Genomic DNA, 14,970 nt, shown 5'->3' on the forward strand with positions numbered 1-14,970 from the left:
TTTCCTGTCCTCGTGGGTGGGGGACACGTGTGGAGGGGTGGAGAAACCCGAACCCGCGGTTACGTAACGGGGCAGAAGTGTCGGAGCCGCCCTTTGTCCCCCGCTCTCACGGCCCTGACCTGTCCCACTTCGCTGTCACCGGGCTGCGAGGGGCAGCGGGCCAGGGATGGGCCGAGGGGATGCTCTGCAGTGGGGGAGCTGGGGCCGAGGGGGCCTGGGGGGGTCCTGGCTGCCCCAAAGTCCGTCCGCTTCAAAAGGCAGAAGAGTTTCCCAGTTCTGTCCTGATTTGGGCCAGGGATGGCCAAATACAGGTGGTTTTGGTGGAATAGGGAATTTGGCCCAAGCAAGGAGTGGCGGCTTTCCTGGTGGGAATTACAGACCAGCTGTGCCCCATGCTATTTCCTGGATTTGGCTGGGATGAATGAGGGGTCCTGCATCCCCCTGGGAAAGGCAGCTGAGAGGGGCAGAGGGCGCGGGAGATATTTGGGAGCAGTGTGGAGAGGCCCAGTCCCACTGCCTGGGTTTTCAACGGCAGACTGGGTCTGTCCCGTGCCATCCCAGGAGCACTGGGAGGAAGATGTGCCAGTGAATGACAGGGCACACTCGTGCACACACCACTGGGAGTCTTTATTGAACAGCAGCCAGCTGGGATGCTTGGAGAGAGAGAACATTCCTCCCACTGGGACTGATTTCCCTCTCCTCTCCCTGCTCAGCCGCGTGTCCAGCTGAGTGGGGCCATGGGGTGACCCCTGTCCTCTGTCCTCGCCAGCCCCACAGCCCAGGTGGCCACTGGAGGGTCCTGTGCTGATGGAGCTGCACCCAGGGCACACCAGAACCTTGGGCTGGGACGGTCCTGACCCGGCCTCTGCAGCATCCAGTAGAAGTCTGTCAGTCCATCAGTCCCTCCGAACTCCATCAGGAGCCAGTCAGAGGGGCTGTGAGAAGAGTCCATGGGCAGATACGAAGCCGTGTGGGAGGTGCGATAGGAGGGGACTCGCACATTCAGCATCACCCTCGATGCTTCACCCGCAGGAGGAGAAACCCCCCCGGCAGAGCTCCTCCCTCCCAGCCGGGAGCCGGGAGCCCCGTCCCGCCGTGTCCCGTCCTCCCAGCCGCTCCGGCTCGGCTCAGGTACAGCCGCAGGAGTCCACGATCATGTCGGGGATGTCGGTCTTGACGATGTTGCTGTCGCGGTCGTAGTAGAGCAGGGAGAGGGGCCGGCGCTGGGTGGGAACGCAGCAGGAATCCACGGCCGCCGCCGCGCTCGCCGCCTTGATGCGGTTGAGGACGGCGGTGTGGAAGGAGGCGGCGAGGCCGGGAATTCCGGCCATGTGCAGCGGGCACAGCCCCGCGCAGTAATTCATGTGGTACCCCTCGGGCTGGATGATCCAGTCCTCCCAGCCGATCTCCTTGAAGTCCACAAAGAATTCCCGGCGGCAGCACATCCGCGAGTCCGCGCCGCAATCGACGCCGCGCCGACGGACGCGGTGCGGGGTCCTGGCCCGGGCTTGGGCCACCACAAACGGCCAGTGGGAATCGGACGGGAGAGGGGAACCCCAGTCCTCTGGCACCTCCAGTTCCACCGTGAGCCGCGGGGTCTGCTGGCCGAAGAGGCTCCGGACAGCCGCTCCGATGTCCAGCGTGGTCCAGCCGGGGCTCCGCACCTCCAGCCGCGTCTCGCTGGCCGCTGTCGAGTTGGGCCCCGCCGGCTCGGGCTGCAGGAGCCTGACGGTGACGGGCTGTGCCCCGCGGCCGGGGGCGGCCCAGAACAGGTACAGGGTGGCCTGCTGGATCTCAGTGCTCCCGGCCACCTCCTGGGAGAAGCGGAAATGCAGGCGGACGCTGTGGGATGTGGAGGACCCTGCGCACGGAAGAGCAGAGTCAGGAGCGAAGTGAAGAGGGGACTGATCCTGTCCCAGCCCTGCCACGGGGAAGGGGTGTGTTATGTGTGGTAAATATAATTCGCGCCATTCCTTGTGTGAAATATGGAATATTGGATACTTGTTAGATTATGCCCGTTTGTATTAGTTCCTCCCCACTTTGCAGGCGAGACTGGGTGTATATTGGAAACTGAGTCACAAGTAAAAGGATGTGACTCGGCCAGGAGATGAGCCATGGCTGGACTCCAGGTGTTGACAATTGGGACTCCAGGTGTTCACCATCAGGACTCCAGGTGTTGATCGTCGGGACTCCAGGTGCTGACCATCGGGTGCTGATCATCTTGGGTAAACGACCCAAGATGGATCTCATGGAAATGCTCAGACAGATCCATGTGAATGCAGCATTCCCGTAAATCTCACCAGGGATTCACCTACTCCGGACACTGAATTATTCCTCCTCATCACCAAAAAAGAAAATCTTATTAACCTATGGACTCTGAATAGAAGAAAAGACTGATTGCTGAAATCTTGGCCTCAGGTGGAATTTTCCCTATAAAACTTCCTTGGGCCAGGATGGAGGGGTGGGCATAGGGGAAAACCTCTGCTGAGGCTGACTCCGTTTTGCACACCCAGGGTCAATCCCCAGGCTTGGCTCTGTCTTTTTCCGTGGCTGGCTAGATAGAATTCGACCACTAATACAATTATCTTTATTTTTAATCTGGCTGAATAAATTCTCAGTTATAACAGGTGGAACAGGATCAGTAGAAGGGACACCTTCCACTATTCCAAGTTGCTGCAAGCCTCGTTCAGCCTGGCCTTGGACACTTCCAGGGATGGGACAACTTCTGTGGGCAACCTGTACCCACCCTTGCCGGGAGGAGTTCCTTCCCCAAATCCCATCCAAATCTCCTCTTTTCCAATGTGAAGCCATTTCCCCTTGTCCTGGCACTCCAGGCCCTTGTCCAAAGTCCCTCTGCAGCTCTCCTGGAGCCCATGTTGGTGCTGGAAGGGGCTCTGAGGTTTCCCCAGAACCTTCCCTTCTTCCTTGGCTGCAGAGCTGCTGCTCCTCCTGCCGGGGCCATGAGAGCACTCGGAGCTCCTGGCACAGCTCTGCCCGTGAGGACACAATCCCCTGCCCGTGCTCCAAGCCTGGGTTCACCCCCTGGCTCCATTCCAGCTGATGCTCCACCAAGCCAGGAGACAGCTCCCCATTGTCCTGGAGTGAGGGAACACAATGTGCCACGGAGCAGCATTGTACCCGGGGGGCTTTGAGGGCCTGCGAGGGGAGAGGAGCCCCCCCACCTCACCAAGAGGAATTTGGGTTGGGAAAGTGAGGGTGCAGGATGCTCTGTGGGATCAGGTGGTGAGTCTGCATCTCTCCAAGGAAAGCTGTCTGCGAGAAGTGGGATACTTTTATTCCAGTGGTGATTTTTTTTTTTTCAGAAGCCCTGAGTGTGCTTTGGGGAGTTTTCTCTTCCCAGAAGCAGCAGATTTTGGAGTGAAATGAGGCACCCAGTGCTTTGGGTGGGATGTGGAGGCACAGTGAGCTGTGCAGCTCCATCCACACGCTACGGGCTGACAGAAAATGGAGGCTAAAAAATCCAATTTCGGAAAACGTGGCCATATGACCCCTTCACCTCCAGCACAAGGGGGGAGGGTTCAGCCGAAGTAGACAGAGCAGCACATCTGCACTCCGTGCCACCCACCCATCCGTGCGTGGTACGCTCGGCAGGTTCGGGATCTCCCGCAGCTCCCGGCAGCAGCGTTCCCCCATCCCGCTGCACCGCCCGGTACCGCCGTGCCTCCCCCACCTCCCTCCGCGCCCCCCGCCCGCGGGACGCGGATTTTCCTCACCCTGCTCGGCGAAGCTCAGCATCTCGTACTCCTGCAGCCGCATCCCGGGCCGGGCAGGGACGCGGCCGTCCCGGAGCATCCCGGGGCTGGCGGCCGCGTCCGAGCGCTGCGCTCGCATCCTGCGGAGCGCGGTCAGGAGGGCTCCCCGGGACGGCGGCTGCGGCACGCTGGGCCTGCCCGGTAAACCGAGCTTGGCCAGGATGCTCCGCTTGGCCAGCGCCAGGAGCGCGTCCCGCTGCGCTCCGGGAGCCAGCGCGGCCACCCCGCAGGCCGGGCACCACTCGCCCTTGGCAGCAGCCGTCCGGAGGAGGCTCAGGAGAAGGAGAGCCACGGTGACCATCATCTCCCGGTGGCGAGAGGCGACAGCGTGCGAGTGCCAGCGGTGTCCGAGAAGCAGAATGGGATGAGCCGGCGGGCGAGGGAGCGGAGCAGAGTGGCAGAACTGGACTGAGCGGGAGCACGGGGCGAGGATGGGCTCGTTCTCCTGACGTGGCCACAAATATTGGCTGATCCCGGCAGAGATAAACGCCCCTGCGCTCCGCCGGAGCCGCCCGGGCGCGGCCAGAGTGGCGAGGCCGCTCCGGTTAAGGTGGAGCCGGGCCGATGGTGCTGCTGCTCCGGGGGCGCGGAGCGGGGACATCGAGGCCACCCCGGTGCCACCCCGGTGCCACCTCGGTGCCACCCCGGCGGGGCGCGGGCAGAGACGTGGTGGGGACATCGGGGGGATCCAGGGTGTCCTGGAGGTCCCCGTGCGGTGTGGGGACCGCGGAGGTGGGGGATCCCCGAGGGCGGGGGATCTCTGGAGGTCGGGGAGCCTCAGAGAAGGGGGATTTTGGGGGGTCTTGGGGTCGTTGGAGATGGGAGGTCCCGACCGATGTGGGATCCCGGGGAATGGGGATGGCAGGATGAGAGATCCTTGGGGATGGGAGATCCATGGGGGGGATGAGAGATCCCTGGGAATGAGGGATCTCCAGAGATGTGGGACTCCCGGGGATGGAGACTCCCTGGAGAATTTGGACCCCGGGGAGATGTGGGACCCCTGGGGAATTTAGGATCCCTGGGGATGGAGGATCCCGGGGGATGCGGGTCCCTGGTGATGTGGGACCTCTGATTAATTTGGGATCCCTGGGGAATTTGGGACCCCCAGGGAGATATGAGACCCTTGGTGAATTTGGGATCACTGGGGATGGAGGATCCTGGAGGATGTGAGATCCCTGGTGATGTGGGACCCCCGGGGGTGGAAGATCCTGGAGGATGTGGGATCCCTGGTGATGTGAGACCCCCAGGGACATGTGGGACCCCTGATTAATTTGGGATTCCCGGGGATGGAGGATCCCGGAGGATGTGTGGTCCGTGGTGATGTGGGACCCCCGGGGAGCTGTGGGACCCCTGGTGAATTTGAGATCCCGGGGGATGCGGGACCCCCGGGGAGCTGTGGGACCCCTGGTGAATTTGGGATCACGGGGGATGGAGGATCCCGGAGGACCGGAGGATATGTGGTCCGTGGTGATGTGGGACCCCCGGGGAGCTGTGGGACCCCTGGTGAATTTGGGATCCCGGAGGATGCGGGACCCCCGGGGAGCTGTGGGACCCCTGGTGAATTTGGGATCCCGGAGGATGCGGGACCCCCGGGGAGCTGTGGGACCCCTGGTGAATTTGGGATCCCGGGGGATGCGGGACCCCCGGGGAGCTGTGGGACCCCTGGTGAATTTGGGATCCCGGGGGATGCGGGACCCCCGGGGAGCTGTGGGACCCCTGGTGAATTTGGGATCCCGGGGGATGCGGGACCCCCGGGGAGCTGTGGGACCCCTGGTGAATTTGAGATCCCGGGGGATGCGGGACCCCCGGGGAGCTGTGGGACCCCTGGTGAATTTGGGATCCCGGGGGATGCGAGACCCCCGAGGGGGCCGAGCCGGGCTCCCGCGCGCGCGGGGCGTGGTCACGGCTTGTGGGCGGAGCCTGTCTATAGCCCCGCCCACCTCCCCGCCCCTTTCCCTGCGGGGCGGCGCCGCTCCCTCCGCCGCGCCAGGGGGCGCCCGCGCCCCTCCCGCCACGCCCGGCGCGGAGCGTCGCCCCGGTTGCCGCAGCAACGCGGGCGCGCACGATGATGACGCCGCGCGCGGGGCGCGGTGACGCAGCGCGCACGCCGCGGGGGAGGGGCCGCCTCCTCTTTCCCTTTTTTTTTTTTCCCCGTTTCTTTCCCCGTTTCTCCCCGTTCCGGCCGCCCTCCCCTCCCCCCTCCCCGTCCTGCCCTCCCCGCCGCCTCGCCCGGGTGGCCTGCGCTGGCCCAGGCCCGGCCCGGCCCGGGGTGGCGGCGGCGGCCCCGCGGCGCAGGGCCCGGCCCGGCGCGGCCCGGTAAGTGCGGGGGGGGTGGGGAGCGGGGCTGGGGGCAGCGGGGCGATCGCGCTGCACCGGGCACGGCGGCCGCCGCCGGGACCCGCCCGCGGTGTGCCCGCTCCGTGCCCCGCGGGGGCTCCCGGCCCGGGGCCGCTCCCGCCGGGGGCTCCCGGCCCGGGGCTGCCCCTCTCGGGGTCGCTCGCTGCGCGGTCCGGTTCCTGCGCTGCCCTTCTCGGGGGTCGGTTCCTGATCTCCCCTCTCGGGGTTCCGGTGCCCGTCCTGCCCCTCTCGGTGCCCGCTCGCTGCTGCTCCCGGCGGGGTCTTCGGGCTCCGCGGAGCCGCTTCCCCGGGCACGTTGGCGGAGCACGTGGAGCTGGAGCTGCCGGCACCGGGGGATGCCACCGGCAGTGCCCGCGGAGAGCCACAGGTGGGAGAGGAGCCCGGGGCCCTGCGGGGACCGGGAGGCGCCGTGCGACGTTCTGGTGTCCTCACGGACAAGGTGTTTGCTTGGAAATGCTTTTCCTGGGAATGATTCCCAGTCCTGGGGTCTCCCAACAGGTGGGAAGGTGCTGGTTTGGTGGGGTCCAGAGGGTCTGTGCTGATGGGATGCATGGAAAAGTGGGGGTTTTTTGGGGTTTTTTTTTTTGGTGTTTCCAGCCGTGGAACTTTAAATCCTCCCAGGGATTCTGGTTTGGTACCTGCAGGAATTTGGGCTGAGGGTCGCAGTTGTTTGTGTCCCCTGGCAGGAGGTGTCATAGTTAATTAAAGTGCTAATTAAAGCGTCCTCGGGTCTGTTTGAAGTGTGCTGGTAGAAGTTTGTGCTTCTGAGCTTCTGCTGGAGCTGGTGGGCTGCGGGGAGGAACATCACCAGAATCCTCGGTGCTCATTCCTGGGGAATTTAAAATTCCTGGCTCCCAGTTCGGTCTCCTGGCTCAAACCTGACGTGGGCTCCACCTCCCTCCCCTCTTCCAAGATCTCCCTGTGGTGGTTCCTCATCCTTGGAGCTGATTTTCCTCTGCCTAATCCCACTGACCTGTGGCTGTAGGGATCCTCTTAACGCCAGTGTGGATCAGCTCAGGGGCACAGGAGCTTTTCCAGAGCTCCGGGAATACTTTGGTGATTCTGCAGTGGTGACAAAAAGGGAAGAACAAGGTGGATAGACCAAAAACCACTTAGAATATATTGTAATTTAAAAAAAGTTGACTTCTAATTATAACAGGGTAAATTTAAACATCTGTGTTGTCTCAGCCTTCACATGAGACTGAAAACAGAATAAATGTTTTTAAAGCACCTCTCAATTACCCCATCTCTGAAACAAAAAAAGCCGAAATCCCACACCCAAGGGAGGAGCAGCCCCTCGGGCTCTCTGCTCCTGGAATCCTTTGGTGATTCTGCAGTGGTGACAAAAAGGTGACAAAAAGGGAAGAACAAGGTGGATTTTTGGCCAACGTGCAGCAAACCAGGTGCAGAGTGGGCATTCCACAGTGCTGCAATCCCTGGGAAGCTGTGGGCTAAGGATACTTGGGATTCTGCTGAGGCTTACAGGAATTGTTTGCTCCTGGTGCTGTCACTGGAAGAGGGGTTGGAAGGAATTGCAGATCCCTGGAAGTGTCCAGGGCTGGGTTGGATGGACTTTGGAGCTGGGCTGGTGGAACTGGATGAGCTTTAAGATCCCTCCCAGCCCAAACCATTGCAGGATTCCCTGCTTAGAGGGGCTGGCCTGGATGGGGAGGAAACTGCTGGTTTATTTTATTTTATTTTTTTTTTTATGAATTCCCGAGTGTGGAGAAATGAATTTGTAGAGAATTCCTCAAACTTAACAGAAAGCTCACACAGTGTGCATCTGTGTACAAACCTTGAGATCAGAAACGCTGACTTAGAAATGCCATAGAATAAAACATTGTTGAAAGAGAAACAGAACTGGCTTGGATGGACCTTGGAGCTGGCCTGGTGGAACTGGATGAGCTTTAAAATCCCTCCCAGCCCAAACCATTGCAGGATTCCCTGGTTAGAGGGAGGAAACTGCTGTGCTGAGGGATGAATTCCCGAGGCAGGAGCAGCCCCTGCTGCCTGGGAGCAGTGGAGAATATCCAGGGCCAGCCCCTCCTTCCAGCTGTGACACCGGATCCCCCCTCGGAATCGAGTTCCCTTTTTAGCAGTGCTGCCATTTGTGTTGCTAAATTTAAGGTGGTGGCAGTGCTGCTGTTCCAAAACCTGCTTTGGAGGGGGAAGGTGCCTAAATCACCCCTTGGAGGTGCCTAAACCGCTGCTCCCAGCCCCAGCGCAGTTCACTGCACCTCATTATCTCGTTTAATATTAATTAAAGCCAGATCAGCGCTCATTTGAATAAATTGATTGGGTTTTAATTGTTTTCAAGGGGGAGGTGGCTGTCCCAGGGGCACCACAGAGAGATCAGTGTCCAAACTTTCAGAGCAGCTTTGGGAGCTCTTCTCCCACCTCAGGCACTCCAGTGCAGCAGGTTGGGGTCCCTCAGTGAGTTGTTCCCAAGTAATTTGGAGCAGGAGGTGCAGCCAGAGGCAGGGAACACAGCTTGGCACCTTGAAGACTTCTCAAAATGTTTGGGTTGTTTTTTTTTTTTGGCTAAAGAGAAACTGAATAAATCAATCTTGCCACTATTCAGGGCTGCTGGTGCTTCCCCTGCATTCCTGTGCCAAGGTGCTTTTCTTGCCTTAAATTCTTCCCAAAGAACCACTTCTGGCTGGATCCAAAGGCTCCAGCAGAGGTTGAAATCCATGTTAAAATGCTTTAATGCCTGTTGAGATGATCCTGAGCCTCTCACCATGGCTGCAGGAGCAGAACTCGCAGTGGATTCATTGCCCAAGGGAATAAACAGTGGGAAGTGTTGGTGTTCTCTGTGTTTGTGGCAGCCCTGGCAGGGAGGGGGATGTTGGCAAGAAACAAAAGTATGGGACGGGTGGATTCGACTCCTGCACTGGTCGGAATCTTTTTTTAAGGATGGATTTTGGAAGTGCCTGTTGGTGTTTGGTAAAGACTTAGAGAGGTCAGAGACCTCCAGGTGTATCTGGAGGAGGACAGTGGAGCCTGGGAAAGGCTGGAGCAGCAGGAGGAGGGTCTGGAGAACTTCTGAGGCAGCTGTAGGGGCTCAGCCTGGAGAAAAGGAGGTTCAGGGGGAACCTTCTGCCCCTCCACAACTCCCTGACAGGAGAGTGCAGCCCAGGTGGGGCCTGGCTCTGCTCCCAGGGAACAAGGACAGGACAAGGGGAAACGGCCTCAAGTTGCACCAGAGAAGGTTTGTCTTGGAATTTTTCCATGGAAAGGGTGCTCAGGTATTGGAAGGGGCTGCCCAAGGAGGTTTGGAGTCCCCATCCCTGGAGGTGTCCAAGGGCTGAAGGTGGCACTCAGGGCTCTGGTGGGAATCAGGCACAGCCTGGACTCGATGGTCCTGGAGGCTTTTCCAACATCAGTGATTCCACGATTCTGTGGAACAAGTGGCTGACCTGACAGTGCTTGACAGCCTGACACTTCTTGACCACTCTTTCCATGAACAAATCCCTCCTGATGTCCATCCTGGACCTCCCCTGGCACAACTTGAGGCCGTTTCCTCTCACCGTGGTGTGCCCTGGGAGCAGATCCCGACTCTGCTCTCCCATCAGGGAGTTGTGGGGTGGAAATTCCCCTCTGAGCCTCCTTTTCTCCAGGCAGCTCCAAAGCCTGACCACTTTTCCAGGAGGAAATTCCTCCTGATGTGCATCCTGAACTTCTCCTGGAGGAATTTTGAGCTGTTCCTTCTCCTCCTGCTGTTCCTGGGAGCAGATCCCGACCCCGCTCTCCCACCAGGGAGTTGTGGGGTGGAAATTCCCCTCTGAGCCTCCTTCCCTCCAGGCTGAGCCCTTCCCCAGCTCCCTCAGGGTCTCTCCAGACCCTTCTCCTGCTGCTCCAGCCCTTCCCCAGCTCTGGCCACGCTCCAGCCCCTCGATGTCCCTGTGGCCGGGGGGGGCCCAGCAGTGCCAGCACAGGGGGACAATCCCTGTGCCCACGGCTGGGACAGCCCAGGTGCCATCCTGGCCACACCTGGGCACACCTGGGCTCTGTCCAGCTGCTGGCACCAGCACCCCCAGGGCCTTTCCAGCCCCTCTCCCCCATTCTGGAATGTTCCACGGGGTTGTTGTGATCCACATGCAGGACCCAACGCTTGACCTGAGTGAGTTTCCCTCCCCTCCAAGCCTCCCGCATCTTTCCTTGCACCTTCCCTTGCATCCCTGCCTGGGTTGCATTCCAGCTGAGGGCTGTGGGCACAGGTGGGCATCCCTCGTGCCCCTCAGCGCCAGGATTCCCCGGGGTGATGGATCCAGGGGTTCCTGGGAAGGGCTGGGTGATGGATCCAGGGGTTCCTGGGAAGGGCTGGGTGATGGATCCAGGGGTTCCTGGCAAGGGCCGGGTGATGGATCCAGGGGTTCCTGGGAAGGGCTGGGTGATGGATCCAGGGGTTCCTGGCAAGGGCCGGGTGATGGATCCAGGGGTTCCTGGCAAGGGCCGGGTGATGGATCCAGGGGTTCCTGGGAGGGGCTGGGTGATGGATCCAGGGGTTCCTGGCAAGGGCAGCTCCGTTCCCAGTTCCCATCCGGGAGCAGGAGCTGTCTGCGTGCCGCAGGCTGAGTCACTGCTGCTCCTTCCCGGAGAATTTCGGGGATGATTGAGTGTGGGCAGGCCCAGCCCACTCGACACAACAGCTCCATTAAGGTTTTTTTTAATGAAGTTTTTCAATTTTTGCTCTTGTTTTGACATCTTTTTTTCCTTTGAGGAATTGATTTCTCCTGAGCTGAGTTTAGACACAAAATCCACTTTGTTTGGGAAGGTGTTACCCTAAAACTGCCCTCTCTTGGGGAGGCTTCAGGCAGGAAATTCCACGAGGAAATGGGATTTTGTGCTGCCTGCTTCCCTGTGTTCAAAGGAGCAGGAATTTGAGCCCAATCCTGTTGGGATTTGACCCTGGATGGGGGAAAAGTGGGGAGCGTGGAAAAGGAAGATCCAGAACGTGGGGAATGCTGAGGTGTTCGTGTCCTGCCTCTGTGGCTGGCTCGGTTTCTCCAGCCTCAGCCCGTTCTGTCTATTTAAATACATCCCTATGCCAAAATTTTGGGGTTTTCTTTGCCCAGCTCCCCCCCAGGTTGGCTTCAGACTGGGACATGGAATTTATGGAATTTGTTCTCCTTGACTCTGCCTGGATGGATGTGAACTCCTCACTGAGCTTCCCACAACAAGGAAAAATCCCAAATTCCTGCTGGGATGTTACTGGGAGGGTCCAGCAGCAGATTTGCCAGGCTGGGGAGAGCAACTTCCCTTTTACCAGGGAATTTTGGAATTCCAGGATATTTTGGTTTATGGGGGACCTTAAAGCTCATCTCATTCCAAGCCCCTGCCAATCCTGATGGGTATTCCCAGTTTTTGGAGAGTCTGGGGATGGATTTTGGATTGCAGGAATCTGCTCTTGCCACTAGTGGGGGCGTTGGGAGTTTCTCCTCCATCTCCTCCCTGACCAGCAGCTTTTTTAGGAATTTTGGTCCTGTCAGAGTCTCCTCACAGTAGCTGCTGCCACATCTTCCCTACATTTATTTTCACGTTTGTTGGGAAAACTCAAGAAATATTTATGGAAAGCCTCTTAAGTCTAGAATTACCTGCACACCATCGTAACAATTTTATTTTCCCTGATTAAAACTCGCTCTGTGTTTGGTGCTGAGTGGCAGCTTCCCATCTCGCAAATCCTTGGGAAGGGCAGGATGGTTGCTCACGAGGAAGCAGAGGAAAAATCCGCGTCTTTCTGGAGCTATTTCTGAAGCTGAGAGAGGAGGAGAGAACGCAGCCATCTGCCAAAGTATTGCTGCAAAAAAAAAAAACAAAAACCACCTGGAAATCCCATTTTTCCCTTCGGAGCATCCCAGTGGCAAACTGGGCTCAAGGGGCTGTGCCTTGGACTGGGGCTAATTAATAATGAATGATAATTAATAGGGAATGGGACGCGTTTGGTGCAGGGGCAAGGAGCTGGTAATGATTTTTCCTGCATCCTTTTTTTTGTTCTAATTCCCACCGGGAAAATCCAGGTGACACCTGCACCGTTGAGGATATTTTAGGGTAGCACAAACTTGGGTCGCTTTGGGGATTTTTTAGGATGCAGGAGGGGCGATGGAATCCTGAGCAGCCGTTTTGTGCTTCTTGCCTGACTGGGGGTGGTGCTTGCGTGGTGCTGGAATGGTTTTGAGAGCTAGATTGTATATTTATTTCTATTCTTTTAATATTTTATTTTATATTTTTGTAAGTATATTTTACATATCTTTAATATTAATATTAATTTTATTTTTTATTTTTATATTTTCATTCTATATACTTACGTATGATATATTTTATACATATTATTTAAATTTTATTTTTATATTTTTATTTTACATACTTTTATACATACTGTAATTTTATTTTTATATTTGAATTCTTATTTTTCTATTTTCATTTTATACCTACTATTTTAATTTTTATATTTGAATTTTTATTTTTCTATTTTCATTTTACATACTTATATATTTTATACATATTTTAATTTTTCTATTTTCATTTTAATTTTCCTATTTTTATTTGATATACTTATATATCATATATTTTATACGTATTCTTTTAATTTTATTTTTCTATTTTTCCATGTATATATTTATTATTATATATAGTTTATATTTATATATAAATATGAAGACATAAAATATATATTAATATAATTAAAATATATAAAATATAACATATAATATAAATATATAATGTAAATATATAATATATAATATAAATATATAATATATATATGCAGACGCAGCTCGAGGCAGGACCTTTCTGCACCCCCAATAAACCTCATTCCCAAGGCTCGGGCTAATGGGGTTACAGGCACTTGATGTTTTAGGGGATGGATACAGGTACGGGCTGAGGTGGAACAGTCCACTTGACCCCTGGACCCATCCGTAGGCAGGAGCATTGTCCAGCTAGCTGGGAGAACTGTTCTCATCCTGGCTGTATTATTTATGAATAATTATATTTATCCATCTTGCTCGACAGCAGGACCCTCGGATTTGGGGGTGTTGGATGCTGGCACAGGCAGGGAGGGAGTGGTTGCCGTGATCACGAATCTGCAGCTGAGCCAGCTTTGAATGGTGTGAAAACCCCAGCCTTGGTCTGGGGTCTTGTGTGCTGGAAAAGTCTCTCCTCCAAAGAAAAACTCCGCAGCCTCTTGTTGTTGGGTCTCAAGGCAGTTTATTGTGAGTTATCTAAAAGATTTTCTTCTCTGGCTACTGTAGTTTGCTCAGCAGCTCAGGCAGACACACACACACTCCTGTCACCCTCTCTGTCTGCTGTCTTCTTCTTCTCTCCCCACCCAGGGCTGCTGCTATCTTTTATATGATATATTATGTGTTATATGTTTATAGTTTTCCCCCAATACCTACTACCTATATTACCAAGTGCTTTTCTACTCTAAACGAATCTATAAGTGCCAACATCACCAAGAACATGGAGGCAAGGAAGAAGAAGGAGGAAGAACAGGATCAGCCCACTTTCTTCCATCTTAGAACTTCTGACCCCCATGTACAAAGTAAAAACCCCCCTATACAAGTGTTAAAACCCCCCTGTACAGTGCTAAAAAAATTTTCCCCTCTGTTTTGTAACTACTTTTACTATCCTATCTAACCCTTTGTGACTGCTTGTTCCACCTTCAAAGTTGGTAACTCATCCCATGGCTCAAACTCAAAATCTCAGCTGTTTCCAGCCACCTGCCAGGGTCTAAAATGCTTCTGAGCAAGGCCTGGAACCTCTAAAAATGTCTGAGGGACATTTTGAGTTCCAACAGAATGGAAAAGGCCCTTTTTAAAATAGAAAGTGGGATTCAAATTCTTTGTGCTGTCTGAAGAATGGTTCCAACCTGGGCTGAGGGAAACACGGAACCAGAGTGGGCTTGGGAAGGTCCTTGAGGGCCTGTGGTGTCTGTGTGAGTGTTCATGTCCTCGCTGAGCCCTGGCAGCACCTGACATTGAGTCACCCCAGGCAGCCTCTCCATCTGCAGCTCCTCCCTGCAGTCCCTGTGCTCCTGGTGTCCTTGGGAGCAGATGCTGTCTGGAGCCTGCTTCTACCTGTGCATCCCGGTAATTAATTAATTATTGGCAGCTGCTGCACCCTGAGCAAGGTCAGGCCCATCCCAAAGAATAGCTGAGCTCCAGCTCCTTGAGGGTTTTTCCTCTCCCTCGTCCCCGTGGTGCTGTGGGGGTTGAGATGCGAGGCTGTCCCAGATTTGGGGATTTCCCCCTTTCCAAGGGGACAGGGAGTTCTCTGCTCTGGGTGGATGCACAGAATTCCCTTGGAAAGCTCTTCTCCCTTCCCTGCCACTGTCTGGCCCTGGGAGATCCCAGCCAGTGGCATCCCAGTGCCACCCCGCTGGTTTAGACAAGTAAATCGCTTTTGTGAAGTGTTTTTGCAGGAGCAAGAACCTCTTGCCCTGGCTCAGTTTTCTCTGGAAAGAGCTTTTTTATTAAAACTTTTTTGTTTCCAACACTGTCACAGAAGCCATCCTGCTACTTTATGCCACCTGAGGTAGCTGAGCTATCAAGGGTATGATGTTTGTCTATGAGAGCCTTTAAGCCTGACTCAGATAAAACAGTTTAGTGTCACAAATCCTGACTTTCCCCTCTTCCCGTGGAATTTGTCCACTGCCTAATTGCCGTGTCTCCCCTCTATGGGAGCTGGGCTGGCAGACAGAGCCTGGCCTCATGCACACGTGTCAGCCAGAGAAGGAGGGAATGTCTTCTTGCTTTTCCCTTTGTTTCCTCCTCGCTGGGAGTGTTGGGCACTAGCAGCTTCCCTGGCAGCCAGGAGCAGCAGCAGTACCTGGAGCTGC

The 14,970-nt window shown here is 55.8% G+C and overlaps 2 protein-coding genes across 6 annotated transcripts in view; one reads left to right on the top strand and one right to left on the bottom strand.

Moving 5' to 3' along the window:
- Window positions 1–606: 606 nt before the first annotated feature.
- On the bottom strand, window positions 607–5,427 carry LOC110477096 (inhibin subunit beta C). Its single transcript, XM_021542523.4, has 2 exons — window positions 3,735–5,427; window positions 607–1,861 (listed from the first exon to the last, which is right to left on the bottom strand). Exons 1-2 carry the CDS (start codon window positions 4,450–4,452, stop codon window positions 1,128–1,130), a joined length of 1,452 nt encoding a protein of 483 aa, XP_021398198.4. The 5' UTR covers window positions 4,453–5,427; the 3' UTR covers window positions 607–1,127.
- Window positions 5,428–5,948: 521 nt separating this feature from the next.
- R3HDM2 (R3H domain containing 2) overlaps window positions 5,949–14,970 on the top strand; it is a 46,570-nt gene continuing 37,548 nt past the window's right edge. For 4 of the 5 annotated variants that reach the window (XM_021542499.4, XM_085563070.1, XM_085563069.1 and 1 more), the window contains exon 1: window positions 5,949–6,089. Coding sequence is in view for 1 of the 5 variants with exons in the window: in XM_085563072.1 (XP_085419198.1) it covers window positions 6,467–6,498 (32 nt within the window). In the remaining 4 variants the exon portion in view is untranslated. Of the gene's footprint in view, window positions 6,090–6,199; window positions 6,499–14,970 lie in introns of those variants that run through there. The other variant, XM_085563072.1, reaches the window with a different exon arrangement.

The sequence above is a fragment of the Lonchura striata genome, chromosome 29 (assembly GCF_050655825.1).
Source record: "Lonchura striata isolate lonStrDom1 chromosome 29, ASM5065582v1, whole genome shotgun sequence".
NCBI classification, from domain to species: domain Eukaryota; kingdom Metazoa; phylum Chordata; class Aves; order Passeriformes; family Estrildidae; genus Lonchura; species Lonchura striata.

What these genes read in the sequence shown, in the direction of transcription:
- LOC110477096 (XM_021542523.4), bottom strand. Translation starts at nt 4,452, where the DNA reads ATGTCCCCACCACGTCTCTGCCCGCGCCCCGCCGGGGTGGCACCGAGG. An exon ending in GCTGAGCTTCGCCGAGCAGG is followed by an intron (nt 1,862 to 3,734) that starts GTGAGGAAAATC and finishes TTCCGTGCGCAG; the next exon opens with GGTCCTCCACATCCCACAGC.